This window comes from Chlorocebus sabaeus, chromosome 5 (genome assembly GCF_047675955.1).
Source record: "Chlorocebus sabaeus isolate Y175 chromosome 5, mChlSab1.0.hap1, whole genome shotgun sequence".
In the NCBI taxonomy this organism is placed as follows: Eukaryota; Metazoa; Chordata; class Mammalia; order Primates; family Cercopithecidae; genus Chlorocebus; species Chlorocebus sabaeus.
In genome coordinates, this window is record NC_132908.1 from 27,952,946 (window position 1) to 27,980,932 (window position 27,987).

Genomic DNA, 27,987 nt, shown 5'->3' on the forward strand with positions numbered 1-27,987 from the left:
CTCTCTCCCCATCTGGCAAATGGGCATCCTAAGCAGCCAGACACCCAAAGACGATAACGGGAAGGAAAGGCACTCTGCATTTATGTGCGAGGCGGGACAAACCGCCTGAGTCACCGCTCACGGTTGTGTTTTTCCACCTCCCGGCCGCCCCTCCCATCCGGGTGAGTCCTGGTGGGTCCTCCCGGAGGCGCCCCCTAGTCCCTTGCTCCGCACGCCCTAACCACGCCCCTTGAGTCGGCCCCGCCCACAGCGGAATCCGCAGATTCGCCAGGCCGGATCCTCAGAATTCCTCGGGTCCCTCGATACTCGGCTGAAAATTATCATCGGACTCTGACAGGAGCTCTGGGCTGGAGGCATTTTCCCCAGGGTCAGAAGCGGGCTATCCTCTCACTTGGGCCAGTAAGAAAAATCCAGAAAAAGTTGTCGATTCTGCTAGCAGGGATTGGCTAACGGGCCGTTATTTTCTTGACTCCACCAAGGCGGATGAAGGGGAGGCTGCGGCTGAGGCCGGGAACAGTGGCGAATCTGCAGCCTCTCAGACTTTGGCCGTGCAAGGAAGGGACGGGGAAGAGGAGCAAAGCGGCGCGCATCCTGTCCAGCGACTCGCCCCGCCCGCCCGGCGAATCTGCGTCTCCCGAACGCGCCACTGAAGCTTCCCCAGCGCTGGCTGGCCTCCTCCCCTCTGCCCCGCCCCTTTTCCTCAGGGACTAGTCGCAGCTTTCGTCGCAGCCGATTCGTCAAGCGTCCCGGGCCGCAGCATCTGGATCGTCGTGGCGAAGCCGACTCTCCGGGGGATGCGGCCAATCTCCAGGCTCCCTGGGCCGCAACTCCCGAGCCTTCCCGGGCGCCGGCCGAGACGAAGCCGCTATCCCCGGCCCCGTGGGTCCCCGGGCAGCGCCTGTGGCGAAAGTGCGAATGCACACCCTGTGCCCGCTGGGCCTCGCGCAGGTGGCGGTGGTGTTTGGTGCGCGCGCCGGGGAGGTGGTGGTGGGGGGGCGCCGCCGCCGCCACCGCTGCGGGGCCGGGTCTCGCGCTGCCGCCGCCGCCGCCTCGCGCCGCTGAGGTGCCGCGCGGGGTGGGGGGAGGGGAGCCGCTCGCCAGGAGCGGGTGAGTGGGGCCGCCCGGCGCGCGTGCGCGGAGACCTGCTTGGGGGTGCAGAACGCGCCGGGGCGGGAGGAGAGGGCAGCGGCGCGCGTTCCCCCCACCCCCCTCCCGGATTCGGGGTCGAAGCCGGGTCTCGGTCTCGCGGTGTTTCCAACGCCCCGAAGAGGTGCCACCTTTCGGCCGGAGGATCGGGGCGCGGGGACGCGAGCGGGTGTGTGGGAGCCGTGGCCGGGCTCGGCCCGGGCCGCTGGCCGGTGAGGAGGCGGGAGGGGGCGGGGCCTGCAGGAGGCGGGGGAGGGGTCTTGCGCCGAGGCCAAGTGGGGCGCGCGCTAGGGAGAGCGGGAAGGTAAGGGGGCTCGAGACGGGCCTGGGGGCCTGACAGTAGAGTTAGGAGGTGGAGAGAGGCTGGGTTGTTGTGGCGAGACAGAGGGTACTTGGGGGAGAATCCGGGGGAGCCCCGGGTCAGGGTGAGGGGTGGAAACTGGAGTGATGGGAGAATCTGGAATCAGAGCTGGCCAGTGAGGAAAGGCAGGGGAATCAGGCCCAAGTCGTGACCCTTCTTGCGTGTCCCCCTTTCCCTGACAGTGTAAATGAGCAAAGATGGATCAGGAAGGTGGGGGAGATGGGCAGAAGGCCCCGAGCTTCCAGTGGCGGAACTACAAGCTCATCGTGGATCCTGCCTTGGACCCTGCCCTGCGCAGGCCTTCTCAGAAGGTGTACCGCTATGACGGAGTCCACTTCAGTGTCAACGTGAGTGCCCGGGCCTTTGCTTGCCATCCAGGGAGCTCCAGGTGCCCCTGTCTTCTGTGATTCTGTTCAGCACCTAGAATGGTAGCCTGCCTTCTTGAAAGTGGGCAGTTGAACCCATGTTTTGCATGTGCGTGTCCAGATGGGCTTCTTAGAGTTCCCCAGCCTGGATTCACCCTGAGCTCTCTTTCTGCTACTGCTTTCCTTCCTAGGACTCAAAGTATATACCAGTCGAAGACCTCCAAGACCCCCGTTGCCATGTCAGGTCCAAAAACAGAGACTTTTCCCTCCCAGTCCCTAAGTTTAAGGTACGTGTCTGCTGGGCTTCTAGTGTGGTAGTCCTAAGAGGGTATGGAGGATGCGTCTTGGCACTATAGCTGAATAAAAAGGGTTTCCAATGAAAGGGTCTCAGCGAGATCTAGCAACCTCTGAGACTGTTGAGTCTCAGTTGTTCTGGACAGGAGGTACACTTAGTCTTCTAGAAAGGTGCAGGTCAGGTGTCCTAAGTGTATCTCTGGTGGCTGGGGTGTTGACTTCTTGAAGGGTGAGGTAAAGACTGTTTAGCTGCTATACCTAGACAGTGCATAGCACACAACAGTGGGATCTCCCAGTTCCTTGACAGTCAAGGGGAGTGACAAGGCCACTGCCTACCTGGATTGCACTGTTCCCCACCTCTCATTTGGCGATGTCATTTCCATCTTATTTCCTTCGAGGACTCCCATTCCCCACCCTAGGCAGGATATTCTTCAGGCCTTGAACTGGGCCTGGAACACTGGTGGTTCTTCATTTCCTTCTCTGATTCTTTATTCTTCCTTTCTAAATAAATTGTCTGTGGGGTCCCTTCATCCTCCTTCTTCTTCACTTTTTTTTTTTTTTTTTTTTTTTTTTTTACTTTGTACACTTTACTTGGACAATCTCTTTCACACCTACAGCTTCAACTAGTACCTAAATTTTGATGACTTCCAAATATCTGTTTCCAGCCGACATCTCCAGGCTTGTATGCCTAGTAGGGGGAGAGTTTCATTTGGAGGCCACACAGATGTCTCAGAATTAAGAGATTTAAAATAAATTATCTACCCCGTTAACCTATCTCTTTCATTTTCCCTCTGCTCATACGTGGCAGTACCATCAACTCAGCTGCATAGCCTGGCAGCCTTTGATTCTCTCCTTTTCTCTCACAGTCGGTCACCAAGTCCTCCTGGCTCTTTTCCTTTTTGTTCTTCATCTTTCTATTCTCATTGCCACGTAACGTAGATCTTGGTATTCATTTCACCTGATCTCCTTGCCTTCGTTCTTTCCTCTGTTTCTCCTCTGCCTTGCTGTCATTTGTCTCTTTGGCTCACTGCTCTTCTATTTTCCTTTTGTTGCCAAGTCTATGTTTTGGGGCATTGACATGTATGGTTATTGATCTGGCCAAGCCTTATCCTCTGACTTGACACCACACCCCTGTGTTGCATCCACACCATATGCTTTGCAGTTTTTCGGAAACACCAAGTTATTTTATACTTCCGTGTCCTAGGGGTCCTTGTCATTTGATGGAATGTTAATCCCCAAATCTCAGTAAGAATGACACCATCTTTATGAATTCTTCCCTGATTATACTCTGTACAAAGGTTTCCTTCTCTGGGCTCCAGAATACCATGTACACGTCCGCTGCCACTGAGTCGTGTTGTGTTTGTATGTGCATATCTTGCTACTTTTCTGTATGGAAATCTCTTCCTTTCTATCTCTGTATTTCCGGTGCCTTGTTCATGGTAGTTACCTAATAAAGGCTGAGCTGGGGAATCATCGCTCTGCAGCTCGTTCTCTCCACGTATGTTTATTCCTCAGTATGTACATTTCTTTCTTTTTTTTTTTGAGACTGAGTCTTGCTTTGTTGCCCAGGCTGGAGTGCAGTGGTGTGATATCAGCTTAGTGCAACCTCTGCCTGCCAGGTTCAAGCAATTCTCCTGCCTCAGCCTCTTGAGTAGCTGGGATTACAGGTACCCACCACCATACCCAGCTAAATTTTTTTTTTGTATTTTTAGTAGAGACAGGGTTTTATCATGTTGGACAGGCTGGTCTTGAACTCCTGACTTCTGGTGATCCATCCACCTCATCCTCCCAAAGTGTTGGGATTATAGATGTGAGCTAGCACACCCGGCCTAGTTTGCACATTTTTGTTCTTAATTCTTGCTATTCTATGGTGAGAATTCAGGGAAAAGGGGCCAGGTCTGATGGATCCCTTATTATGGGCCCCTTCCCTTGTCCGTCACTTTCCTGGATCTCTCTCTTGACTTCGTGGAGCTTGCTAAAGTTTCCTGAAGGACAAAGAAACAGTGGTCAGTGTTGAGACCCAATACCAACTCCTGTTCTTTCCCCAGCTGGACGAGTTCTATATTGGACAGATTCCACTGAAGGAAGTGACTTTTGCAAGGCTGAATGACAACGTGCGGGAGACCTTCCTGAAGGATATGTGCCGTAAGTACGGTGAGGTGGAAGAGGTAGAGATCCTCCTTCACCCCCGTACGCGCAAGCACCTGGGCCTGGCCCGTGTGCTCTTCACGAGCACTCGGGGCGCCAAGGAAACAGTCAAAAACCTCCACCTTACCTCCGTCATGGGCAACATCATCCATGCCCAGCTTGACATCAAAGGTGAGGACTCCTCTGCCTGCCACTCAGGCTTGGCCTCCAACGGAGGTTGCACATGCAAATACCTGTCAGGGTCAGGCAGGCACCCAGGGTCATGATCTGAAACTATTGGGGCCAGTTGTGTTTCTGAAATCAGATCAGATTTTAGAGTGGAATTATGGTACATGAATTTGTGTGTGTGGTGTCTCCAGCAAGGTTGGGCAATAGGCCATAATCAAGCACATAACTATCTGTTAAAAAAAAAAAAAAAAAAAAAAAAATCATATGAAGGGTTGTACTAGGTAGGATGAATAGATTGTAGTAAATCAGCCCAGGTCAGGTTGGTTGGTTGGTTGGTTTTTGAGACAGGATCCTGCTGTGTCACCCAGACTGGAGAGCAGTGGCGTGATCTTTCCTCACTGCAGCCTCCAACTCCTGGGCTCAGCCACCCCAGCCTCCTGAGTAGCTGGGATTACAGGCACGCACCACCATACCTGGCCAAAATTTTTTTGATTATTTGCAGAGATGAAGTCTCGCTACACTGCTCAGCCTGTTTTTTAATTTTTCTTTCTTTCTTTCTTTTTTTTTTTTTGAGACGGAATCTTGCTCTGTCACCCAGGCTGGAGTGCAGTGGCACAATCTTGGCTCACTGCAACCTCCACCTCCCAGGTTCAAGCGATTCTTCTGCCTCAGTCTCCTGAGTAGCTAGGATTACAGGTGCATGCCACCACGCCCAGCTAATTTTTGTATTTTTAGTAGAGCTAGGGTTTCACCCTGTTAGCCAGGCTGGTCTTGAACTCCTGACCTCAAGTGATCTGCCTGCCTCAGCCTCCCAAAGTACTGGTATTACAGGCGTGAGCCACTGTGGCCGGGCTCTTTTCTATACGCTGTTCTATAACCTATATAGGTTTTAATGCCAGATTCACTGGATTTTCTGTGTTTTTTGGTTTGAAAATTTGAGATAGTAAAGGAGCTGTGAATGCAAGCGAGGTGATCTGGGCTTCTGTGTTGAGTGATGGGGAGCAGTGGGTTCTGTGGCGAGCTGCAGATTGCAGTATTGTCTGAAGGAGGCAGCCGTTAGTAGGCACTGGCCAGTTTGCAAGTGGGAATGAGGTTTAACATTCCTGAATTTGATTTGTAAAAGAAAGCCAGCCATCCTGGCTAACACGGTTAAACCCCTTCTCTACTAAAAAAAAATACAAAAAAACTAGCCGGGCGTGGTGGCGGTCGCCTGTAGTCCCAGCTACTTGGGAGGCTGAGGCGGGAGAATGGTGTAAACCTGGGAGGCGGAGCTTGCAGTGAGCTGAGATCCGGCCACTGCACTCCAGCCTGGGTGACAGAGTGAGACTCCATCTCAAAAAAAAAAAAAAAAAAAAAAGCCAGGGCCAGGCATGCGGTGGCTCACGCCTGTAATCCCAGCACTCTGGGAGGCCAGGGTGGGCGGATCACCTGAGGACAGGAGTTCGAGACCAGCCTGGTCAACATGGTGAAACCCCATCTCTTAAAAATAACAAAAATTAGCCAGACGTGGTGGTTCATGCTTATAATCCCAGCCACTCGGGAGGCTGAGGCATGAGAATCACTTGAATCTGGGAGGTGGAAGTTACATCATACCACTGCACTCCAGCCAGAAATATGGGTTTTTGTGTGAAATTTCATGGTTTTAAAATACCATGTTTCCCTCCTCACAAGGTGTTGCTGAGGTGTTCACGGCACCTGCGGGATCCGTTAGTCCCCAGGTTGCTCTTCTGCAGGCTTTAGTTTACAGGATAAAGAGCATGGGGTGATCAAGCCTCTGGGTTTGAATTCCAATTCTTTCACTGACCAATTCTGTGACTTTGTGTAGGTCACTTTTAAGCCTGTAGAACAGAGGTACTGATGCTTCCCTTCTGGTGATCCAGCACGGGTAAAATAAGTAGAAGTGTTTTTGGTAAATCGTGAAGTGTCGTAATATATGTTGTTTTTGGTAGTTCAGAGGTAGAGATGAGGTAGAAGATCCCAAAGGTAGAGTTATGGTAGGAGAACTGAAATCCTGAAACCCAGACTCCAAGAAATTGTAGGAAACTTGAGGCCTGAGAAAGAAGCAGGAATACCAGATCAGGAAGGAGTTAGTGTCTCCATCTGACAATTGGTTCCCATTTCCCTCCCTCCAGGACAACAACGAATGAAATACTATGAACTAATTGTCAATGGCTCCTACACCCCTCAGACTGTGCCCACTGGGGGCAAGGCCCTGAGTGAGAAGTTCCAAGGCTCGGGTGTAGCCACTGAGACGGTGAGAAGCTTGTGGCTGCCACAGCCCCTAGCCATGTGGGCATGGTGCCCGGGTGCCTGGAGCAGGAGCAGTCTTCGGGAGGTTCCAGGCTTCCCTGTTAAACATAAGAAGAGCCAAGCAAAGCTGCTGAGATGCTTTCAAAAGACAGGGAAATAGGATTTCTGGTTTGGGGAAGGGCAGGTTTTCAAGTGGTGTCTTGAGCCCATTCCTCTCTCCTTGCCCTGCTCTGTCGCTCCAGGCTGAATCCCGCCGTCGCTCTTCCTCCGACACTGCTGCCTACCCAGCAGGCACCACTGCAGTGGGCACTCCTGGCAACGGCACCCCCTGCTCCCAGGACACAAGCTTCTCCAGCAGCCGACAAGATACCCCATCTTCCTTTGGCCAATTCACCCCTCAGTCCTCCCAAGGAACCCCCTACACGTCTCGGGGCAGCACCCCCTACTCTCAGGACTCCGCCTACTCCAGCAGGTACAGAGCAGACCCCGCCTGGGGCCCCGCCCGCAGAGTCTGGGAGCTGCCACTGGGAAGAAGCCCAGAGTCTCTCCAAGAGGGAATTGGAAATAATTTGTCCTAGTTTTTCTGTGGATTCAGTCAACAAATTGCTGTCCTCAGGGAACACACTAGCTAGGAACCCAACATATAGCTCTTCTTTTGAGGGCAGACTAGAGGGGCTTTGGGCCCTGGGACCCAGGACGCTCTGGTTTGGTCGTAGAGAGCTGAGCCCACCTAACTCCCCTGCTTCTTCTCCAGCACCACTTCAACCTCCTTCAAGCCCCGGCGGTCAGAGAACAGCTACCAAGATGCCTTTTCCCGCCGCCACTTCTCTGCATCTTCAGCCTCCACAACCGCCTCCACGGCCATCGCCGCCACCACTGCAGCCACCGCAGCATCCTCCGCCTCTTCCTCCTCTTTGTCCTCATCCTCCTCGTCATCCTCTTCCTCCTCGTCCTCTCAGTTTCGTAGTTCTGACTCAAACTACCCAGCGTATTATGAAAGCTGGAATCGCTACCAGCGCCATACTTCCTACCCACCACGCCGGGCCACGCGGGAGGATCCCCCTGGAGCCCCTTTTGCTGAAAATACAGCTGAGTGCTTCCCACCTTCCTATACCTCCTACCTGCCCCCCGAGCCCAGCCGGCCCGCCGACCAGGACTACCGGCCTCCTGCCTCAGAGGCTCCACCCCCGGAGCCTCCAGAACCTGGCGGAGGCGGGAGTGGAGGAGGGCCCAGCCCTGAGAGAGAAGAAGTTCGGACTTCCCCCCGCCCAGCCTCACCTGCCCGCTCCGGCTCCCCAGCCCCAGAGACCACCAATGAGAGCGTGCCCTTCGCCCAGCACAGCAGCCTGGATTCCCGCATCGAGATGCTGCTGAAGGAGCAGCGCTCCAAGTTTTCCTTCCTGGCCTCTGACACAGAGGAGGAGGAAGAGAACAGCAGCGTGGGCCTTGGGGCCAGAGATGCAGGGAGTGAGGTGCCTTCTGGGTCAGGGCATGGGCCCTGCACACCCCCTCCAGCCCCAGCTAATTTTGAGGATGTGGCACCTACAGGGAGTGGGGAGCCAGGGGCTACCCGGGAGTCTCCCAAGGCAAACGGACAGAACCAGGTGAGATTGGGGTCAGCCAGAGGAGGCACCTGGGCTCTGGGAGTCAGGGTTGGGCCTAGGGGAGAGGGAAGGGAACTAGACGAGAAAGTAAGGTTTGGGACAACAGAAGCCTTCTGTGACCCTCCTCTGCCCCCGCAGGCTTCTCCATGCTCTTCCGGAGACGACATGGAGATCTCCGATGACGACCGGGGTGGCTCACCCCCTCCAGCCCCGACGCCCCCTCAGCAGCCTCCGCCGCCTCCCCCTCCCCCGCCTCCTCCTCCTCCCTACCTGGCGTCCCTTCCCCTTGGTTATCCTCCCCACCAGCCTGCCTACCTCCTCCCACCCAGACCTGATGGGCCGCCGCCCCCGGAGTACCCCCCACCTCCTCCACCACCCCCGCACATCTATGACTTTGTGAACTCCCTGGAGCTCATGGACCGACTTGGGGCTCAGTGGGGAGGGATGCCTATGTCCTTCCAGATGCAGACCCAGATGTTAACTCGACTCCATCAGCTGCGGCAGGGCAAGGGATTGATTGCCGCCTCAGCTGGTCCCCCCGGTGGGACCTTTGGGGAGGCCTTCCTCCCATTCCCACCCCCCCAGGAGGCAGCCTACGGCTTGCCCTATGCTCTATATGCACAGGGGCAGGAGGGCAGAGGGGCATACTCACGGGAGGCCTACCACCTGCCCGTGCCCATGGCAGCCGAGCCCCTGCCCTCCTCCTCAGTCTCGGGAGAGGAGGCCCGGCTGCCACCCAGGGAAGAAGCAGAGCTGGCAGAGGGCAAGACCCTCCCGACGGCAGGCACCGTGGGCCGTGTGCTCGCCATGTTGGTCCAGGAGATGAAGAGCATCATGCAGCGAGACCTCAACCGCAAGATGGTGGAGAACGTGGCCTTCGGAGCCTTTGACCAGTGGTGGGAGAGCAAGGAGGAGAAGGCCAAGGTGAGGCCAGCACCTGGGACCAGGGAGCCCTGGGCTCTGCAGGAGGAAGTGAGCCTCTGACTCCTCCAGGCTGCACAGCTCAGAGGAGACAGGTAACGGAGGCGAGTGGAGAGAGGCCGCAGGCCCTCAGGGCCGCCCTGACTGGGCAGGGGAGTTGGGGGCACAGAGAAGCAGGCACAGATGGGCCTGGGAGGCAGCAGAGCTTTGTCCTGGTTCCATTGCTTGGTTGCTTGTGGTGGACAAGGCCCTTAGGTCTCTTCAAACTTTGGTCTTCCATTTTGCTATTTGTGAAGTGGGAATGGTGGCTATTTCTTAAGGCTGGTGGGCGAAATGAGCAGACTTTTGAGAAAATGCCTTGTGGGGGCTGGGACAGGTGTGACCAAGATATGGAGCAGCAAGTAGATGCGTTCTGTATTCCTGGGGTCCGGGAGTAGGTCTCAGGCAGGAGGGAATGCCTGGGTTCTGGGCGCTGGGGCTCAGCCCCACTGCTGCCTGCAGCCATTCCAGAACGCGGCCAAGCAGCAAGCCAAGGAGGAGGATAAAGAGAAGACAAAGCTGAAGGAGCCTGGCCTGCTGTCCCTTGTGGACTGGGCCAAGAGCGGGGGCACTACGGGCATCGAGGCCTTCGCCTTTGGGTCAGGGCTGCGAGGGGCCCTGCGGCTGCCTTCATTCAAGGTACTCAGAACTGTCGTTTTGTGGGGTAGGGTGGGGAAAGGGAGAGGGGTGCCCCCTTCCTTGGGATAGGGCTGGTCAGGAACTATGAGCGTTTGAGCTCTTTTTTTTTTTTATTTTTGAGACAGAGTCTTGCTCTGTTGCCCAGGCTGGAGTGCGGTGGAGCTCACTGCAACCTCCGCCTCCCGGGTTCAAGCGATTCTCCTGCCTCAGCCTCCTGAGTAGCTGGGGTTACAGGCGCCCGCCACCATGCCCGGCTAATTTTTGTATTTTTAGTAGAGGTGGCATTTCACTATGTTGGCCACGCTGGTCTTGAACTCCTAACCTCAGGTGATCCACCTGCCTTGGCCTCTCAAAAGTGCTAGGATTACGGGAGTGAGCCACCGTGCTCTGCCTGAGTATTTGAGTTCTAAACGAGCCCCATCTTCTCCCCATTCCCCAGGTAAAGCGGAAAGAACCATCAGAAATTTCCGAGGCCAGTGAGGAAAAGAGGCCTCGTCCCTCCACTCCTGCTGAGGAAGATGAAGACGGTGAGCAGGGTCAGGCATAAGGAGAAGGGGTGGTCTGTGTGGGTTCTGATGGGAGAGCAAGGGTCGGGGATGAAGGGGTTGGGTCGTTCTGAGGGCAGAGCCAGGTGGAGGTGCAGGGTTGAAATGCAGCAGTTCTGAGAGGTGTGGGATACACCAGGTAGGGTTATCCCCGGATTGTAGTTGCGGGTCTTCCTCTGGTCTGCTGATTTACATTTTCTGTATTTTGGGTTTTTCCACCCATGAAATTCAGTGTCTGGAATCACGGAATTCCAAGTTAAACGAGGCATCTCCCCAAGTTTCCCACCTGATGCTCATGCCCTCCTACCACCTTCCTCCTAGTGTGCTTGAGTTTCAGCCCTTGCTTGATAGCTACCATGGCCTGGAAACTTCCCCACTGAGTCAGATCTGCTTCCCTGGAGACCCACTGGCCCTCGTACTCTTTTCTTGGGCTAGGCATAACAAATCAGCTCCCGCTTCCACCCGACCAGAAAATGATACAAGATCAAATGGGCAGGACATATTTAAAACTGTGTGGGCTGGGCACAGTGGCTCTTGCCTATAATCCCAGCACTTCGGAGGCTGAGGCAGGAGGATCACCTGAAGTCAGGAGTTCAAGACCAGCCTGGCCAACATGGCACAACCCTGTCTCTACTAAAATTACAAAACAGCCAGGCATGGTGGTGTTCACCTGTGATCCCAGCTACTTGGGAGGCTGAGGCACAAGAATCACTTGAACCCAGGAGGTGGAGGTTACAGTGAGCCAAGATCATGCCACGGCACTTCAGCCTGGGTGATAGCATGAGACTGTGTCTCAAAAAAAAAAAAATATATATATATATATATATATGTATTTTTATATGCATATATATGTATATATGTGTATATATATATTTATGTGTACATATGTGTGTGTAGATATGTATATATATGTATATATGTGTGTGTATATACATGTGTATATATATGAAGGCCAGGCACGGTGGCGTTCACCTGTAATCTCAGCATTTTGGGAGGCTGAGGTGGGCGAATCACGAGGTCAAGAGATCAAGACCATCCTGGCCAACGTGGTGAAACCCCGTCTCTACTAAAAATACAAAAATTAGCCAGGTGTGGTGGCGGGTGCCTATAGTCCCAGCTACTCGGGAGGCTGAGGCAGGAGAATTGCTTGAACCCGGGAGGTGGAGGTTGCAGTGAGCCAAGATTGCGCCACTGCACTCCAACCAGGCGGCAAAGTGAGACTCCATCTCAAGAAAAAAAAAAAACATATATATACACACACAGATGTATATATACCTGAAGTCAGGAGTTCAAGACCAGCCTGGCCAACATGGCACAACCCTGTCTCTACTAAAAATACACAACAGCCGTGTGTGTGTGTTTGTATATTTATGTGTGTGTGTATATATATACGTATGTGTGTATATATATACGTATGTGTATATATATATAAAGGCCAGGCACGATGGCTCACGCCTGTAATCCCAGCACTTCAGGAGACTGAGGCAGCAGGATCACTTGAACTCAGGAGTCCAATACCAGCCTGAGCAACATAGGTAGACCCTGTCTCTACAGAAATTTTTAAAAATTAGCTGGGTGTGATAGCATGGCCCTTTATAGTCCCAGTTACTCAGGAGGCTGAGGCAGGAGGATTGCTTGAGCCCAGCAGGTTGAGGCTGCAGTGAGCTGTGATCACGCCACTGCACCCCAGCCTGAGTGACAGAGCAAGACCCTGGCTCAAAAACCAAAACCAAACTATGAAACATGAGGTAACTGTGAGGTGTTTGCGTTTCTCTGGTGAGCTTCCAAATTCTCATCTGTAAAATGAAGACCAACAGGAAGATTGGTAATAGTGTATGTAAAGCCGTTGTGCAGGGCAAGTATCTTGTGGTTGATGGTAAATTTCCCCAACTACCACTCTGTTGGCCTAGACCCTGAGCGAGAGAAGGAGGCTGGAGAGCCCGGACGTCCGGGGACCAAGCCCCCGAAGCGGGATGAAGAACGAGGCAAGACCCAGGGCAAGCACCGCAAATCCTTTGCTCTGGATAGCGAAGGGGAGGAGGCGTCCCAGGAGTCCTCCTCGGAGAAGGTGAGGGCCTGGGCGCTGGCTCCCATCTGAAGCCTGCTTCCCCGTAGCCAACATCTCTGTGGTTGGAGCCCAGGCAGCTGTGCCTGGTGGAGGACCAGTTGTCCCTTTCCTGTTGTTAGTCCCCATTTGTCCTTTTTCTTAAGGATGAGGAGGATGACGAGGAAGATGAGGAAGATGAAGATCGAGAGGAAGCTGTGGATACCACAAAGAAGGAGACAGGGGTGTCGGATGGTGAGCACAGACAGCGGAATTGACTTTGGGCTCGGAGGAGGGGTTCGGCTGCCTGGCTAGCCCTTTTCTGAGCCCACATGACCTTCCTTGGGCTTGTGGGTCACCTTTGCCCTCTGCGAGGGCATCTGTTTGGGCCACATTCTTAAGAACCCTTGGCCCCTTGACAGCAATAAGCTCAATGCTCAAAATGCTCCCTCCTGCTCCCTCTTCTGCTGAGACATAGCTGTCCAAAAGGACAGCCTGGAAGAATCTTTTTTTTTTTTTTTTTTTATGAGAGTCTCACTCTTGTTGCCCAGGCTGGAGTGCAATGGCGCAGTCTCAGCTCACTGTAACCTCCGCCTCCTGAGTTCAAGTGTTTCTCCTGTCTCAGCCCCCCTAGTAGCTGGGATTACAGGCACCTGCCACCACACCCAGCTATTTTTTTGTATTTTTAGTAGAGACAGGGTTTCACTATGTTGGCCAGGCTGGTCTTGAACTCCTGACCTCAGGCAATCCACCCACCTCAGCCTCCCAAAGTGCTGGGATTACAGGCGTGAGCCACTACACCTGGATTTTTTTTTTTTTTTTTTTGAGACGGAGTCTCGCTTTGTTGCTCAGGCTGGAGTGCAGTGATGCGATCTTGGCTCACTGCAACCTCCACCTCCCTGGTTCCAGCAATTTTCCTGACTCAGCCTCCCAAGGTGCTGGGATTACAGGCGTGAGCCACCACACCTGGCTGATTTTTGTATTTTTAGTAGAGATGGGGTTTTATCATGTTGGCCAGGCTGGTCTCGAACTCCTGACCTCAAGTGATCCACCCACCTCAGCCTCCCAAAGTGCTGGGCTTTCAGGTGTGAGCCACTGCACCCAGCCTCTTGCAGCAGTCTTGACTGATTTCCCTGTCTCTGTTTCTGTCCTTCTCCCTCTATTCCAGTTGATTTTCCAAACTGCTTATAGAATCTCTTTCCTAAAATGCACCCCTGACTCTGTGACTTCCTTCCATAAGGTCCTTCCTGACAACCAGTTCTCCGCAGGGTGTCCCCCTAGCCCAACACTGTGGGCTGTTTTTATCTCCTGGCCCTGCTGTGTTCAGCTCCATCTCGCCCTCCTCCAGTCCCCTTCCCAGCTGCCACCACCACCTTCTAGTCTAACTTACCCAATTCTGTTCCTCAAAAACTATGAAATTCTTCAGTTTCTTTGAGCCCTTTCCATACATGAGCAGTCTCAGAGTGTAGAACCTGTCGTGTTTTTTAAGCTTTTCAGCCCAGAATCCTTTTTCACCCAGTCCTTCGTCCAGATTGAGTCCCAAGACCCACTTTGGGAAGGTTCGAGTGCCAGAGCAGCCTGCCTGCCAATCTCCAAGCCTCCACTTCCTCTTACCTTGGACATCCCTATGTAGTCCCCATGTCTGCGTGGTGGACTCCTTGTCCTTGAGTTCACCTCGTCCCCCGGGATACCTTCCCTGTTGGGCCTCTTTAGACAGAGTCTGGGGCTTCCTTTGCCATCCTCCCCGCGTGCTGATGTTTATCTCACAGTGAAAATGGTTTGCTTGTGCAGCTCCTTGGTCTGTTGGACTTCCCCGTCCCTAGCCCAGAGCCCAGCATCCACAGCAGGGAGTGAGTGAGGAGCCCACCTCTCCTGACTGCCCCTTCTGGATTTCCAGGTGAGGACGAGGAAAGCGATTCGTCCTCCAAATGTTCTCTGTATGCTGACTCAGATGGCGAAAATGACAGCACATCGGACTCCGAGAGCAGCAGCTCTTCCAGCTCCTCATCCTCCTCCTCCTCATCGTCCTCGTCCTCCTCATCCTCTTCATCCTCTGAGTCCTCCTCTGAAGATGAAGAGGAAGAGGAGCGGCCAGCAGCCCTTTCCTCAGCCTCCCCGCCCCCCAGGGAAGTCCCAGTGCCCACACCAGCACCTGTGGAGGTGCCAGCGCCAGAGAGGGTTGCAGGCTCCCCAGTCACACCCCTGCCCGAACAGGAGACATCTCCAGCAAGGCCTGCAGGTAGGTGCCACAGGAGTGTCAGTTGGATCTGTGTGTGGGTGTGTGTGTGTGTGAGAGAGAGAGAGAGAGAGAGAAAACAGTGGTGCTTGCATTTATTGTGTACTTCTAATAGTGTGACTTTATTAGAAAAACATACAAAAAAATCTCTTGTCATTCCCTTCTGGAGACACTGATTGTCTGACACACTCAAACTGCACTGTCATGGTGGTTTACAGAACCCCAGGCTAAGCTGGCTACTAAAGTAAAATGGGTTGGTCTCCTCTCAAGTAAATTAAGGAGAAAGTACCCAATTGAGTAAGTTTTTCCTCCTAATTTTTCTTAAGCCTGTTCTTCAGTGAGTAGTGATTAAGTGCAGGTGATTAAATGGGCAAATAGGTAGAAAACAAGTATGAACATTAACACAGAACTTGGTTCTAGCTGCTTTCCTTTGTGGATTTGTTGTTATACTCTAGCACATTCGCATAGCTTAGCCTGCTGCGGGAACCACTCTTTCAAGCAATAGGTATTTATTGAGTGCTCATTGCAGCCAAACAGTAGGTGCAGGGGATGGGAAGTTGAGCCTTGCAGGCAGCGTTCTCACTCATCAAGCTTACAGTCTATAGGGAAAGACATCTTCATTGAGTAAGAAATACATAGGAGGCTGGGCATGGTGGCTCACGCCTGTAATCTCAGCACTTTGGGAGGCCAAGACAGGCGGATCGCGAGGTCAGGAGATCGAGACCATCCTGGCTAACATGGTGAAACCCTGTCTCTATTAAAAAATACAAAAAATTAGCCGGGTGTGATGGTGGGCGCCTGTAGTCCCAGCTACTTGGGAGGCTGAGGCAGGAGAATGGCGTGAAGCTGGGAGGCGGAGCTTGCAGTGAGCTGAGATCGCTCCACTGCACTCCAGCCTGGGCAACAGAGCGAGACTGTGTCTCAAAAAAGAGAAAGAAAAGACCAGCCTGGGAAACATGGTGAAACCCTGTCTCTACAAAAATTAGCCAGGCATGGTGGCACACACCTGTGATCCCAGCTGCTTGGGAGGCTGAGGTGGGAGGATCGCTTGAGCCCAGGAGGCAGAGGTTGTAGTGAGCCAAGATCACACACCACTGTACTCCAGCCTGGGTGGCAGAGCGAGACCCTGTCTCAAAAAAAAAAAAAAGAAAAAGAATACCTAGGAAAACCTGTGGTTACAAACCATGAGAAGCACCAGGAAGAAGCGCAGGGCAGCCAGCCGGAGCACACCTGCAGAAGGAGGAGGGCTTCCTGCTGAGGTACTGCTGAGCTGAAGTCTGGGCAAAGCAGGCAGAACAGCTGGCTTAGCATGTGCCAAGGCCCTCCGGCAGGGGAAGCAGCGGGTTCAAAGACCTGGGGAAGAAAGCCGACCCTCCAGAGGGTTGAGCACAAGGGGGTGGTGGGGTGGCTGAAACTGGAGAAGTGAGTGAGGGTAGTATAGGACGTATAGGCCAGCCATTGTCAGGAATTTGGCCTTTATTTTGAAGTAGAAACCCATCAGAGTAATGACATGGTCATATGTGTGTTTCAAAAAAATGTAGTGCAGAGAGAAAGCTTGGAAAGGGGCCACAGTGGAAGTAGGGCGCCTCTTAAGTGGCTATTGTAGAATGCAAGGCGAATTATGGTGGTAGCTTGGACTTAGGTAGATTGGACAAGGATGGATCAAATAAGTCAGTGTTCAAGATGTGCTATGAACTTTAGGAGGCCGAGGCGGGCACATCACTTGAGGTCAGGAGTTCGAGACCAGCCTGGTCAACATGGTGAAACCATGTCTACCAAAAAATACAAAAATTAGCCAGGTTTGGTGGTGTGCGCCTGTAGTCCCAGCTACTCGGGAGGTGGAGGCACGAGAACCGCTTGAACCTGGGAGGTGGAGTTTGCAGTGAACGGAGATCATGCCACTGCATTCCAGCCTGAGTGACAGAGTGAGACTCCCATCTCAAAGACAAGGTGTGCTGTGAAGATGTATGTGGCCTCCCCGGGGCTCCCAGTTGCACGTTGTTGGGAATCCATGGTCTGAGATAGGCAGCGCCCACAGGAAGATCTCCTCACACTGATGCACTCTACTAAGCTCCAGACTCCGTGAGAGGGGAGTTGAGGCTCTCATTACACCTCAGATGACTCTCCAACCTCTTCTGGGCCCACCGGGTAGCAGAAGGGCCTGTGGGGTCACCGGCAGGTCAGAAGGCATGGCTCTTAGTCCTCTTCCATTCTCATCAGAGCAGGAAGGAGAGGGGCTCACCATATCTGCATTTCAGAAAGCCCATTCTAGCAGGAGGAGGAGAGATTTAGAAGAGGGGAGGAAGGAGGTGGGTGACATGAGGAGGTTTGAAAGGATTCTGGTGAGCTTTAATGGCATGAACCAAAGCCGAGGGGTTCTAATGTGGCAGAAGAGTGGAGTAGAAATGGGGGTGAGGATTGGAGAGAAATTTAGGAGGTAGGATGACTTGGTTAAACTTCCCCCAGAAAAGAAACTCGGGAAGAAAATCAGGATTAGGAAGAAAACCGATGAGTGTAGTTGGGGTAGCGTTTGAGATGCTCCTGGGGCTTCCCGGTGGAAACAGTGGCCGTTGGATCCATGGTTCTGGGGTCTGGAAAGAATGGTAGGCCAGATATGAGATCGGTGCTTAGGTCTTGGAAGTACAGCAGTGAATTCACTTGTAGACCCAGGTAGGCGAGTGGAGGGAGAGAAAACGCAGAGCCTTCCCGTCCTGTGAGAGCAATAGGCAAGCAGGGCCCAAGGAGGCTGAGAGGGGTGACTAGAGGCGAGAAGGGAAGCAGGTAGTGGAGAGGTTCTGCGAAGGAGGGAGTGGCCTTGTATCACCAGACCACCAGCAAGGCTGAGATAGGCAGTATCTGTTGGATTTGACAGTTACGAGGTCATTGGTGACCTTATCAGTTTCATTTGAGTGGTTCAGACTGAAGCCAAGGTATAGGGTGTTAAGGAATGAGGGGAGGGGAGTTTTCTGGAAGGGTGGACCACTCTTGCTGAGATAAAAAGGAGAGTTGGGGCCGGGGGCAGTGGCTCACACCTGTAATCCTAGCACTTTGGGAGGCTGAGGTGGGCAGATCACTTTAGGTCAGGAGTTCGAGACTAGTCTAGCCAACATGGTGAAACCTCGTCACAACTAAAAATACGAAAATTAGGCTGGGTGCAATGGCTCATGCCTGTAATCCCAGCACTTTGGGAGGCTGAGGCAGGCTGATCACGAGGTCAAGAGATCAAGACCATTCTGGCCAACACCAACATGGTTAAACCCCATCTCTACTAAAAATACAAAAACTAGCTGGGCATAGTGGCGCACACCTGTAATCCCAGCTACTCGGGAGACTGAGGCAGGAGAATCGCTTGAACCTGGGAAGCGGAGGTTGCAGTGAGCCGCGATCGTGCCACTGTATTCCAGCCTGGTGACAGAGTGAGACTGTCTCCAAAAAAAAAAAAAAATTAGCCATGCATGGTTGGCAGGCACCTGTAATCCCAGCTGCTCAGGAGCCTGAGGCAGGAGAATCACCTGAACCTGGGAGGTGGAGGCTGCAGTGAGCTGAGATTGTACTACTGCACTCCAGCCTGGGCGACAGCAAGACTTTGTCTCAAAAAAAAAAAAAATGGAGAGTTGGGGGTTGTGACATCAGCTCCCATGTGTCAAGTACCCATGTGTGCCAGGCTCTGGGCATAGCATGTTGACAATTCATTGAATCCCCACAACCTCCCCTTTTTTTTTTTTTTTTTTTTTTTTCTGAGATGGAGCCTCATTGTGTTACCCAGGCAGGAGTGCAGTGGTGCAACCTCAGCTCACTGCAACCTCTGCTTCCCGGTTTCATGCAATTCTCCTGCCTCAGCTTCCCAAGCAGCAAGATTACAGGTGCACGCTGCCACACCTGGCTAATTTTTGTATTTTTAGTTGAGACAGGTCTCACCATGTTGCCCAGGCTGGTCTCGAACTCCTGACCTCAAGTTATCAGCCCACCTTGGCCTCCCAAAGTACTGGGATTACAGGTGTGAGCCACTGCGCTTGCCCCACAACCTCCCTATGATTCCCATTTTATAGATGAGGGCTTCAAGGCTTAGTGAGGTGCAGGAATAAGCTCAACGTTACCCAGCCAGAGTTGGAGAGAGAGCAAGAAGAGAGGACAGGGTTGAGGGGAGGGGTTAGCTTTTCCAAGTAGGTGAGGCTTGGGCGTGTTCCACTGAAGGAAAGCAGGGCCAGGTAGATGCGCCGGGAGAGAGGAATGCTTGCTGGCATGGCCTTCTTGGGGAGGCGGAGGAGTAGCCTCCAGATCTGATGCAGGTATACCCTTCAGTGGGGAGGCAGGAAGATGGGGGTGTTGTGCCTGAGGCCTCTTTTAACCCTGTGCTGTAGGAGTGTGAGCGGAAGGGTGGAGTAAGAACCTTGGAAAGTGGAGAAATGAGGATGAAAGTTGCTCCAGTCCGGGCGCGGTGGCTCACACATGCAATCCCAGCACTTTGGGAGACCGAGGCAGGAAAATCTCTTGAGCCCAGAAGTGTGAGACCAGTCTGGCTAACAACAACAACAAAAAAGGAGCTGGGCCTAGTGGCATGAGCCTGTGGTCCCAGCTCCTGGGAAGACTGAGTCAGGAGGATTGCTTGAGCCTAGGAGGTTGAGGAGGCTGTAGTAAACAGTGATTGTGCCGCGGCACTGTAGCCTGGAGACAGAGCGAGCCTCTTGCCTGGGCCTCCCCATGCTGGAAGGCCCTGCCAGAGCTGGGGCCTGGGGATGAGCGGAGAGGAGGCTGCTGGCTGGCTCCACAGGGTAGAGGTAGTGGAAGGATGAGGACCTGGGGCTGTGGAAGGTGCCGGGACGGGAGAGGGCAAAGTACCGGCCCTGTGGTCTGGGCAGGGTGGAGGAGGAAGTTAAGAAGAGGGTGATGTGCTAGAGGGAAACTGAGGGATGGGAAGTTGAAGGTGCAGTGGGGCGGACTGAATGGACAGTGGGGAATGTTGGAGAGGATGGGGAATCTTCAAGGGGGAGCCATTCTGGGGGTTGACAAGGCCAGATGTGTGGCTGCTTGAGGGGAGCTGAGGGTGATTGAAGGGGATCACTGGAGATGCGAGAATCCAGGTAAACAGGCGTGATCGTGAAGTCCCCTGGGGAGGTGGCAGAGGTGGGAGAGGAGAGGAAGATGCAGGCAGCCCCTTGTTGTCTGGATAATGAGAGAGCACCTGAGTTACCAAGGACAGAGGAGCCATGGCTCTGAGCGAAGGGTCCTTAGTGAAGACTCACTGAATTTCTTTTCTTTTTTTTTTTTTTTTGGAGACAGAGTCTTGCTCTGTCGCCAGGCTGGAGTGCAGTGGCGCCATCTCGACTCACTGAATTCTCAGCCTCCCAGGTTTAAGTGATTCTCCTGCCTCAGCCTCCTGAGTAGCTGGGACTAAGGCACACGCCACCACGCCCAGCTAATTGTTGTATTTTTAGTGGAGACAGGATTTCACCATGTTGGTCAGGATGGTCTCGATCTCTTGACCTCGTGATCCACCCACCTTGGGCTTCCAAAGTGCTGGGATTACAGACGTGAGCCCCCTCACCCAGCCAGTTCACTGAGTTTCTGATAACCGGAACCAGTTTCAGTCACCACCATCTTAGTGATGGCCCTGGGTAGGGGCAGGTTATGCAGTAGCAACTGGCTTCTGGGGACTCGCCCCATGGACCTGAGCGTGGCGGTAGAGCAGTTCTCAGAGGAAGGTGGTGGGAGTCGTATTGACTGGGCAGGTGCCCCCAAAAGTTGTCTCCTAAATGAAGGGATGGGCAGGTTTCCTTCGGGACAGTCGCAGAGGGAAGTGTGTGTGCAGCAGCTGTGCTGGTGGAGGAATGTGTTCTCCTTCAAGCGAGGCTTCCCGAGGACATGTAGGCTAAAGCTCGAGGTGGTCCATTGGGGGCGCTGCCCCAGCGTGTTGGGGAGGAAGGTGAGAGGAGACCTGGGCGAATCTGGGTCCTTGCTAGCTTCCTGGAGTGGGTTGCTGCCACAGGCTGAGACCCCAGCGGGTGTCCAGAGCCTAAGGTGCAGCCGAGGGCCTGGCTCAGGGCGCCAGGGTTGGGAGTGCGGTGGACTCAGGTGAATTGCTGCCTTCTAGGGCTGGGCCTGGTGCTGGGCCCTGTTGGCACTGAGTGGGGAAGCCAGTTGTGAAGCCAGTGAGTCCCTGGGCTGCAGTTCAGAGCATGAGCTCAACCCACATGGCCTGGGAGCAGAGCTTGTTCTGTCATCTGGTAACTGTGACCGCATCTCTGTGCCTCAGTTTCCCTGTCTGTAAGATAGGACCCTCTGCTGGGCGTGGTGGCTCACGCCTGTAATCCCAGCACTTTGGGAGGTCAAGGCGGGCAGAGCAGGAGGTCAAGAGATCGAGACCATCCTGGCCAACATGATAAAACTCTACTAAAAATACAAAAATTAGCTGGGTGTGGTGGCACATGCCTGTAGTCCAGCTACTCGGGAGGCTGAGGCGGGAGGATCGCTTGAACCTGAGAGGCGGAGGTTGCAGTGAGCCGAGATCGTGCCACTGCACTCCCACCTGGCAATGGGGCGAGACTCCATCTCGGGAAAAAAGAAAAAGATAGGAACCTCTTTGAGCTGTTGGGAGGATTACATGAATTACTCTATGTAAGAGGTGTGATTGGTGTTAGGCACAAAATCCATCGGGCTGGCTCTGAGAGCCTCATGCAGGCTTTCCCACGGATGGTGGCCAAGGGAGGATGCACTCCCTGTCCCGGGGGTGCTTTGGGGAGGCAGCACCCCCAGCTTGGAGCCAATGTGTTCCCTCCCCAGCCACCCGCATCCTGGGATCTCCGCCCCAGCCCCACTTCTCTGGCAGGGCTGTCTCCTGCCCCTCCCCCCAGGGCATGTTCCAGTTCTGTAGGGGATGGGGAGGAAGGCAAGTTTCATAAAGTATTTTAATACAGAGATGCTGCTTTTTAGGTTGTATCATGTTCGCCTCGCTAAACTGAGAATATTGTTTATGGTGGAGGTAATGGATGTTTTAGCTGAAATGTGGCTGACTGGGTCCTTGGCATGGGACATGGCTGGGGCCTGGGCACAGGGCTGTCCTGCTAGTCTGGGTAGGAAAGCAGAGTCCAGGGCAAGTGGTGCCGCTCTTCTCAGTGTGGCTACAGCTTATGTTTTGGTGGTGTCCCCCATTGGACTGTGGCTCCTGGAGGACATGGAAGGTGTGTGTGTACCTCACACGTGTCACAGTGGGAACGAACAGGTGGGAAACAACCTCTCATCAAGGTAGTTCATCTTGTTGGGATGTGGGGCTGAGGCCAGAGTGTCTGTGTTCCCCCGAGGTTCCTGGGTGGAAGCGGGGGAGAGCAGACGGCCTGTGGTCATGGGCGGCCAGGGCGGCTGAGCCTGGGTCGCCCTGACCTCCTTTCCTTCCTGTGTGCTTCCTTCCCAGGCCCCACGGAGGAGCTGCCCCCCAGTGTGCCCCCACCTCCCCCAGAACCACCTGCTGGGCCCCCGGCCGCCGCCCCATGCCCCGATGAGCGTCCCTCTTCTCCCATCCCCCTCCTGCCCCCACCCAAGAAACGCCGGAAAACTGTCTCCTTCTCTGCCATTGAGGTGGTGCCAGCCCCAGAGCCCCCTCCAGCCACACCGCCACAGGCCAAGTCTCCCGGCCCAGCCTCCCGCAAGGCCCCCCGGGGCGTGGAGCGGACCATCCGCAACCTGCCCCTGGACCATGCATCTTTGGTCAAGAGTTGGCCGGAGGAGGTGTCCCGAGGAAGCCGGAGCCGGGCTGGAGGCCGAGGCCGTGCCACAGAGGAAGAGGAGGCTGAGCCAGGGACAGAGGTAGACCTGGCGGTCCTGGCTGATCTGGCCCTGACCCCTGCCCGGCGGGGGCTGCCTTCCCTGCCTGCTGTTGACGACTCAGAGGCCACAGAAACATCGGACGAGGCTGAGCGCCCCGGGCCCCTGCTCAGCCACATCCTCCTGGAGCACAACTACGCCCTGGCCATCAAGCCCACAGCACCGGCGCTGGCCCCGCGGCCCCCAGAGCCAGTGCCTGCACCCGCCGCCCTCTTCAGTTCCCCAGCCGATGAGGTCCTGGAGGCCCCCGAGGTGGTGGTGGCTGAGGCGGAGGAGCCCAAGCCGCAGCAACTGCAGCAGCAGCGGGAGGAGGGCGAAGAGGAGGAGGAGGAGGAGGAGGAAGAGGAGGAGGAGGAGGAGTCCTCTGACAGCAGCAGCAGCAGTGATGGGGAGGGCGCCCTCCGGAGGCGCAGCCTCCGCTCCCACGCCCGGCGCCGCCGCCCGCCACCCCCACCCCCGCCACGGCCGCCCCGCGCCTACGAGCCGCGCAGTGAGTTTGAACAGATGACCATCCTGTACGACATTTGGAACTCGGGCCTGGACTCAGAGGACATGAGTTACCTGCGGCTCACGTATGAGCGGCTGCTGCAGCAGACGAGCGGGGCCGACTGGCTCAACGACACCCATTGGGTTCATCACACAAATATCCTGAGCGTGGGCGCTGGGGCCGGCAGCCTTCCCCGGGACACACGTGGGCTTGGGTCCTCCTCTGACCCCTTCTGGCACCTGCATCTGTCCCCGACTCTGCCTCCCCTCTGGCTCCAAGCCATCTTTTTCTCTCCTCCTGGTGCCTCTTCTGCCTTCCAAAGCATTTCTGGCAGGAACCATGGGGCTGGGGCTTCCTCCCCTCTCCCTCACCTGAGTACCTTCAGCGGCGTGGGCCCTGCCCTCTCCTTTGGCTGGGACGCGGGTGGCCAGAGAGGAGCCGTTCTCTTCCTTAACACCCTGCACTCACCAACCTGACCACCCCAAAACGCAAGCGGCGGCCCCAGGATGGGCCCCGGGAGCACCAGACAGGCTCGGCCCGTAGCGAAGGCTACTACCCCATCAGCAAGAAGGAGAAGGACAAGTACCTGGATGTGTGCCCAGTCTCGGCCCGGCAGCTGGAGGGCGTGGACACTCAGGTGGGCCCGACCCCCGCCGCCGCATGCTCCTCCCGCCACTCACCTCTCTGCCCTGCTGACCTCCTCCCTGCCCTGCATCTCACAGGGGACGAACCGCGTGCTATCCGAGCGCCGGTCCGAGCAACGGCGGCTGCTGAGCGCCATCGGTACCTCCGCCATCATGGACAGTGACCTGCTGAAACTCAACCAGCTCAAGGTGAGACCGGGCTGCGGGAGGGCCTGGGTGGGGTAGAGTGGGGCAGGAAGGGGCAGAGGCCAGGGGACCACCCAACAGGCTCCTGTGGCTGCCTCAGGTGGAGTTGGGGGGTAAGCGGCCAGAATGCTCTCTGCCCAGGAAGTCTGGGAAGAGCGAGGGTCTGGGGTGTGGCAGGCGTCTGGCAGTTGAGTCTCCCTTCTGCTCCCCAGTTCCGGAAGAAGAAGCTCCGATTTGGCCGGAGCCGGATCCACGAGTGGGGTCTGTTTGCCATGGAACCCATTGCTGCTGACGAGATGGTCATCGAATACGTGGGTCAGAACATCCGTCAGGTGAGATTGCACTCCCAGCCCCGCCCCGGCTTCTGATGCAGCAAGACGGCATGGGGGCTCACACACATGCCATTTGTCCTGGTTAAAGCCTCGCACACCCCCTAGCCCCGGTACCTAGCCAGTGAGACCAGCCTCCCTCCAGTGTGGTCAGCAGCAGTTGTCAGTGGTCCAGCAGGAGGCACAGCTAATGGCACTGCTCCCTTTCTTTTTTTTTTTTTTTTTTTGAGACATAGTCTCTCTCTGTTGCCAGGCTGGAGTGCAGGGGCACAATTTTGGCTCACTGCAACCTCTGCCTCCTGGGTTCAAGCAATTCTCGTGCCTCAGCCTCCTGAGTAGCTGGTACTACAGGCGTGTACCATGTGCAGCTAATTTTTGTATTTTTAGTAGAAACAGGGTTTCACCATGTTGGCCAGGATGGTCTTGATCTCCTGACCTTGTGATCTGCCTGCCTCGGCCTTTCAAAGTGCTGGGATTACAGGTGTGAGCCATCGTGTCCGTCCAAGCCTTGCTCCTTTTTTTTTTGTTTTTGTTTTTGTTTTTGTTTTTTGAGACAGAGTCTCGCTCTGTCGCCCAGGCTGGAGTGCAGTGGCCGGATCCCAGCTCACTGCAAGCTCCGCCTCCCGGGTTTACACCATTCTCCTGCCTCAGCCTCCCGAGTAGCTGGGACTACAGGCGCCCGCCACCTCACCCAGCTAGTTTTTTGTATTTTTTAGTAGAGACGGGGTTTCACCATGTTGGCCAGGATAGTCTCGATCTCCTGACCTCTTGATCCGCCCGTCTCAGCCTCCCAAAGTGCTGGGATTACAGGCTTGAGCCACCGCGCCCGGCCCGTGCTGCTGCCTTTCAAAGGGCCTGGGAAGCAGGAGGACAGACACTGAACAAGTATCCACACAAAAGGATGGTGTTCCAGCCTGAGCAATATTGCCAGACCCCGTTTCTGCAAAAAATACTAAAGCTAGCCGGGCATGGTGGTGCATGCTTGTGGTCCCAGCTACCCAGGAAGCTGAGGTGTGAGGATCACTTGAGACCACAAGGTGGAGGCTGCCATGAGCCAAGACTGCACCACTGCACTCCAGCCTGGGCAACAGGGCGAGGCCATGTCTCTAGAAAAAACAAAAGCCAAAAGGATGGCATTTGGTATTCACAAGATCTGGGGAGTTGGGCCATGGGAACACACACCTGGGGGGCCTAAGACCTCCTGGAGACCATGGTGCTTGAGCAAAGCTGAAAGGAGCTCACAGGCCCAGGCGAGTGGCATTGTGTGTGTGCTTAGTTGCGGGACACCACGTGCACGGGCCTGGAGGCAGGGTTGTCTTGTGAGAATATGGAGGTCAGCTTGGCTCATTAGAAACCAGGGCCATGGCCGGGCTCGATGGCTCACGCCTGTAATCCCAACACTTTGGGAGGCTGAGGCAGGCGGATCACCTGAGGTCAGGAGTGCAAGACCAGCCTGGCCAACATGATAAAACCCCATCTCTACTAAAAATACAAAAATTAGCCGGGCATGGTGGCAGGCGCCTGTAATCCCAGCTACTAGGGAGCCTAAGGCAGGAGAATCGCTTGGACGTGGGAGACAGAGGTTGCAGTGAGCGAAGATCACGCCATTGTACTCCAGCCTGGGTGATAGAGCAAAACTCCGTCTCAAGGAAAAAAAAGAAACCAGGGCCAGTGGCAGCGACATGCAGCTGGAGGCTGGAGGGGACAGGGAGCCCAGACTGCACGGGCTTGGGAGCCTGTGAATCCACTTGGGCCTGTGGCGAGAGAGGAGGAAAGTCCCGGAGCCTTCCGCAGGAGAGGGCCCCGTGGCTAGTGAGCTCCCTGTCTAGGCTGACACCAGTGTCCAGGCAAAGGCAAAGGTGGCCCGACCCAAGCAGTGGCAGCAGAGGTGACAGAGAAGGTGCAAGGTGGTTGACTGAGCTCAGCAGTGAGAGGGTGAGGGGGATAGGAGGCCCTCAGTGCTGCTCTTAGCCGCTGGGAGTATGGTGGGATGGCCAGTGAGCTGGGAGTGAGGAGGAAGAACAGATAGGTGGTCAAGATGAGCTCTAGTCTGGACATGTGGGGTTGCAATGCCCCAGGGACATCTAGGGGACGACGCCCAGCAGCTCCACTGAGGTGGCTTTTGGCTGGAAATGGAAGTTTGGGAGGAGTCCCCACCACACAGCTGGTGGCTGAGGCTCTGGAAGGGAGTGAGGTCACCCGAGGAGGGCACACAGAGGCTCCTCACTGTCTTCTGGGAAGTAAGGGTTGCTCCTCACAGGGGTGCAGGGCCTAACATGGGCGGCCTGCTATTTGCATTGGTCAGTGGCAGCCAACAGGTGCCTGTTTTGGAGAGAGGTCCAGGGAGGAGAGATGAGCAGGGTGCCATTGGTGACATGGCCACTGTCATTTCAGGAGCTGCCCCAGCCCCAGACTTGCCCCAGCAGTCCGGGGACCCCACTGTGATCAGGCAGATGCTTGAAGGAGCCAGTGGCTCTCCTTCCCGATGCACATTTCCCTGGAGTCCCCTGCCGGTGACTTATGCTGCCCCAAAGAGGGAGGGCTCCTGGAAGCAGAGTCGAGAGAGTCAGTGCCGGGTTAGCGGGAGCCGGAGGCAGAGCTGCAGCTCCAGGCCTGGTGGGCATGGACCTGGGGTGCTGGCTGGCAGGTGTGCTCAGGGGCAGGAAGTGGGGGGCTCTTCCCTGACCATCGCATCTCACCCTGGCAGATGGTGGCCGACATGCGGGAGAAGCGCTACGTGCAGGAGGGCATTGGCAGCAGCTACCTGTTCCGGGTGGACCATGACACCATCATCGATGCCACCAAGTGTGGCAACCTGGCCAGGTTCATCAACCACTGCTGCACGGTGCGTCAGGGGCTGGCTGGGGCAGGAGTTCGGGGGTCGGTGGGGGTGGCCACGGCTCACATGCCCTTCCCTCCGCAGCCCAACTGCTACGCCAAGGTCATCACCATCGAGTCCCAGAAGAAGATTGTGATCTACTCCAAGCAGCCTATCGGCGTGGACGAGGAGATCACCTATGACTACAAGTTCCCACTGGAAGACAACAAGATCCCGTGTCTGTGCGGCACGGAGAGCTGCCGGGGCTCCCTAAACTGAGGTGGGGCAGGACGGGTGCCCACACCCCTATTTATTCCCCCTGGTGCCCTGAGCTCCCAGCACCCCCCAGCCTTAGTGGGCTCAGCAGGGCCCACATGCCCCCATCTCCAAGCGTGGGGTTGGGGGGCCCCAAGCCCAGCGAGGGAGCCTCAGTCCCTGGAGGCAGCTTCTGCCTCTCCTGTCGCCCCTGCCCACCACCCCCTGATTGTTTTTCTTTGCGGAGAAGAAGCTGTAAATGTTTTGTAGCAGCCAGCAGCTGTTTCCTGTGGAAACCTGGGGTGCCGGCCTGTACAGATTCTGTCCTGGGGGCTGCACAGTCCTCTCGCTTTGTGTTAATGGGGACTTCCCCTTATGCCCTGCGTGTACCCCTCCCCAGTTTAGGGGTCTCTGGGGCAGTGGCCATGTTCTCCCCCTGGGGGGGCTCTGCACCCCCAGTCCTGGGGACTCCGTGCCTGGAACCCTGCCTCATCTGTTCCTGCCAGACCCTGAGGGTCACCCTCCCACCCTGGTGTCACGCCCCGGCTCAGCCAGGCCAGGATGGTGGGGTGGGCCCCTTCTGCTGGGCTGGACTGTACATATGTTAATAGCGCAAACCTGACGCCACATTTTTATAATTGTGATTAAACTTTATTGTACAAAAGTGCTTGGTCAGTGTATTTGGGCAGG

The 27,987-nt window shown here is 55.2% G+C and overlaps 1 protein-coding gene across 4 annotated transcripts; it reads left to right on the forward strand.

Moving 5' to 3' along the window:
• The first annotated feature begins 185 nt into the window (after positions 1-185).
• Positions 186-27,961, forward strand: SETD1A (SET domain containing 1A, histone lysine methyltransferase). Of its 4 annotated transcripts, none has more exons than XM_073015315.1 (20): positions 186-367; positions 480-948; positions 1,690-1,854; positions 2,064-2,159; positions 4,215-4,485; positions 6,615-6,736; positions 6,975-7,204; positions 7,487-8,336; positions 8,475-9,260; positions 9,759-9,935; positions 10,375-10,462; positions 12,391-12,548; positions 12,692-12,779; positions 14,422-14,763; positions 22,169-23,221; positions 23,530-23,702; positions 23,788-23,898; positions 24,108-24,227; positions 26,932-27,069; positions 27,148-27,961. In XM_073015315.1, exons 3-20 carry the CDS (start codon positions 1,705-1,707, stop codon positions 27,319-27,321), a joined length of 5,127 nt encoding a protein of 1,708 aa, XP_072871416.1. In that variant the 5' UTR covers positions 186-367; positions 480-948; positions 1,690-1,704; the 3' UTR covers positions 27,322-27,961. The 4 variants fall into 4 exon arrangements, with proteins under 4 accessions (XP_072871416.1, XP_007988612.1, XP_007988623.1 ...); XM_007990421.3 differs by having other exon boundaries at positions 480-909; XM_007990432.3 differs by lacking the exons at positions 186-367; positions 480-948 and adding an exon at positions 994-1,107.
• Positions 27,962-27,987: the final 26 nt, after the last annotated feature.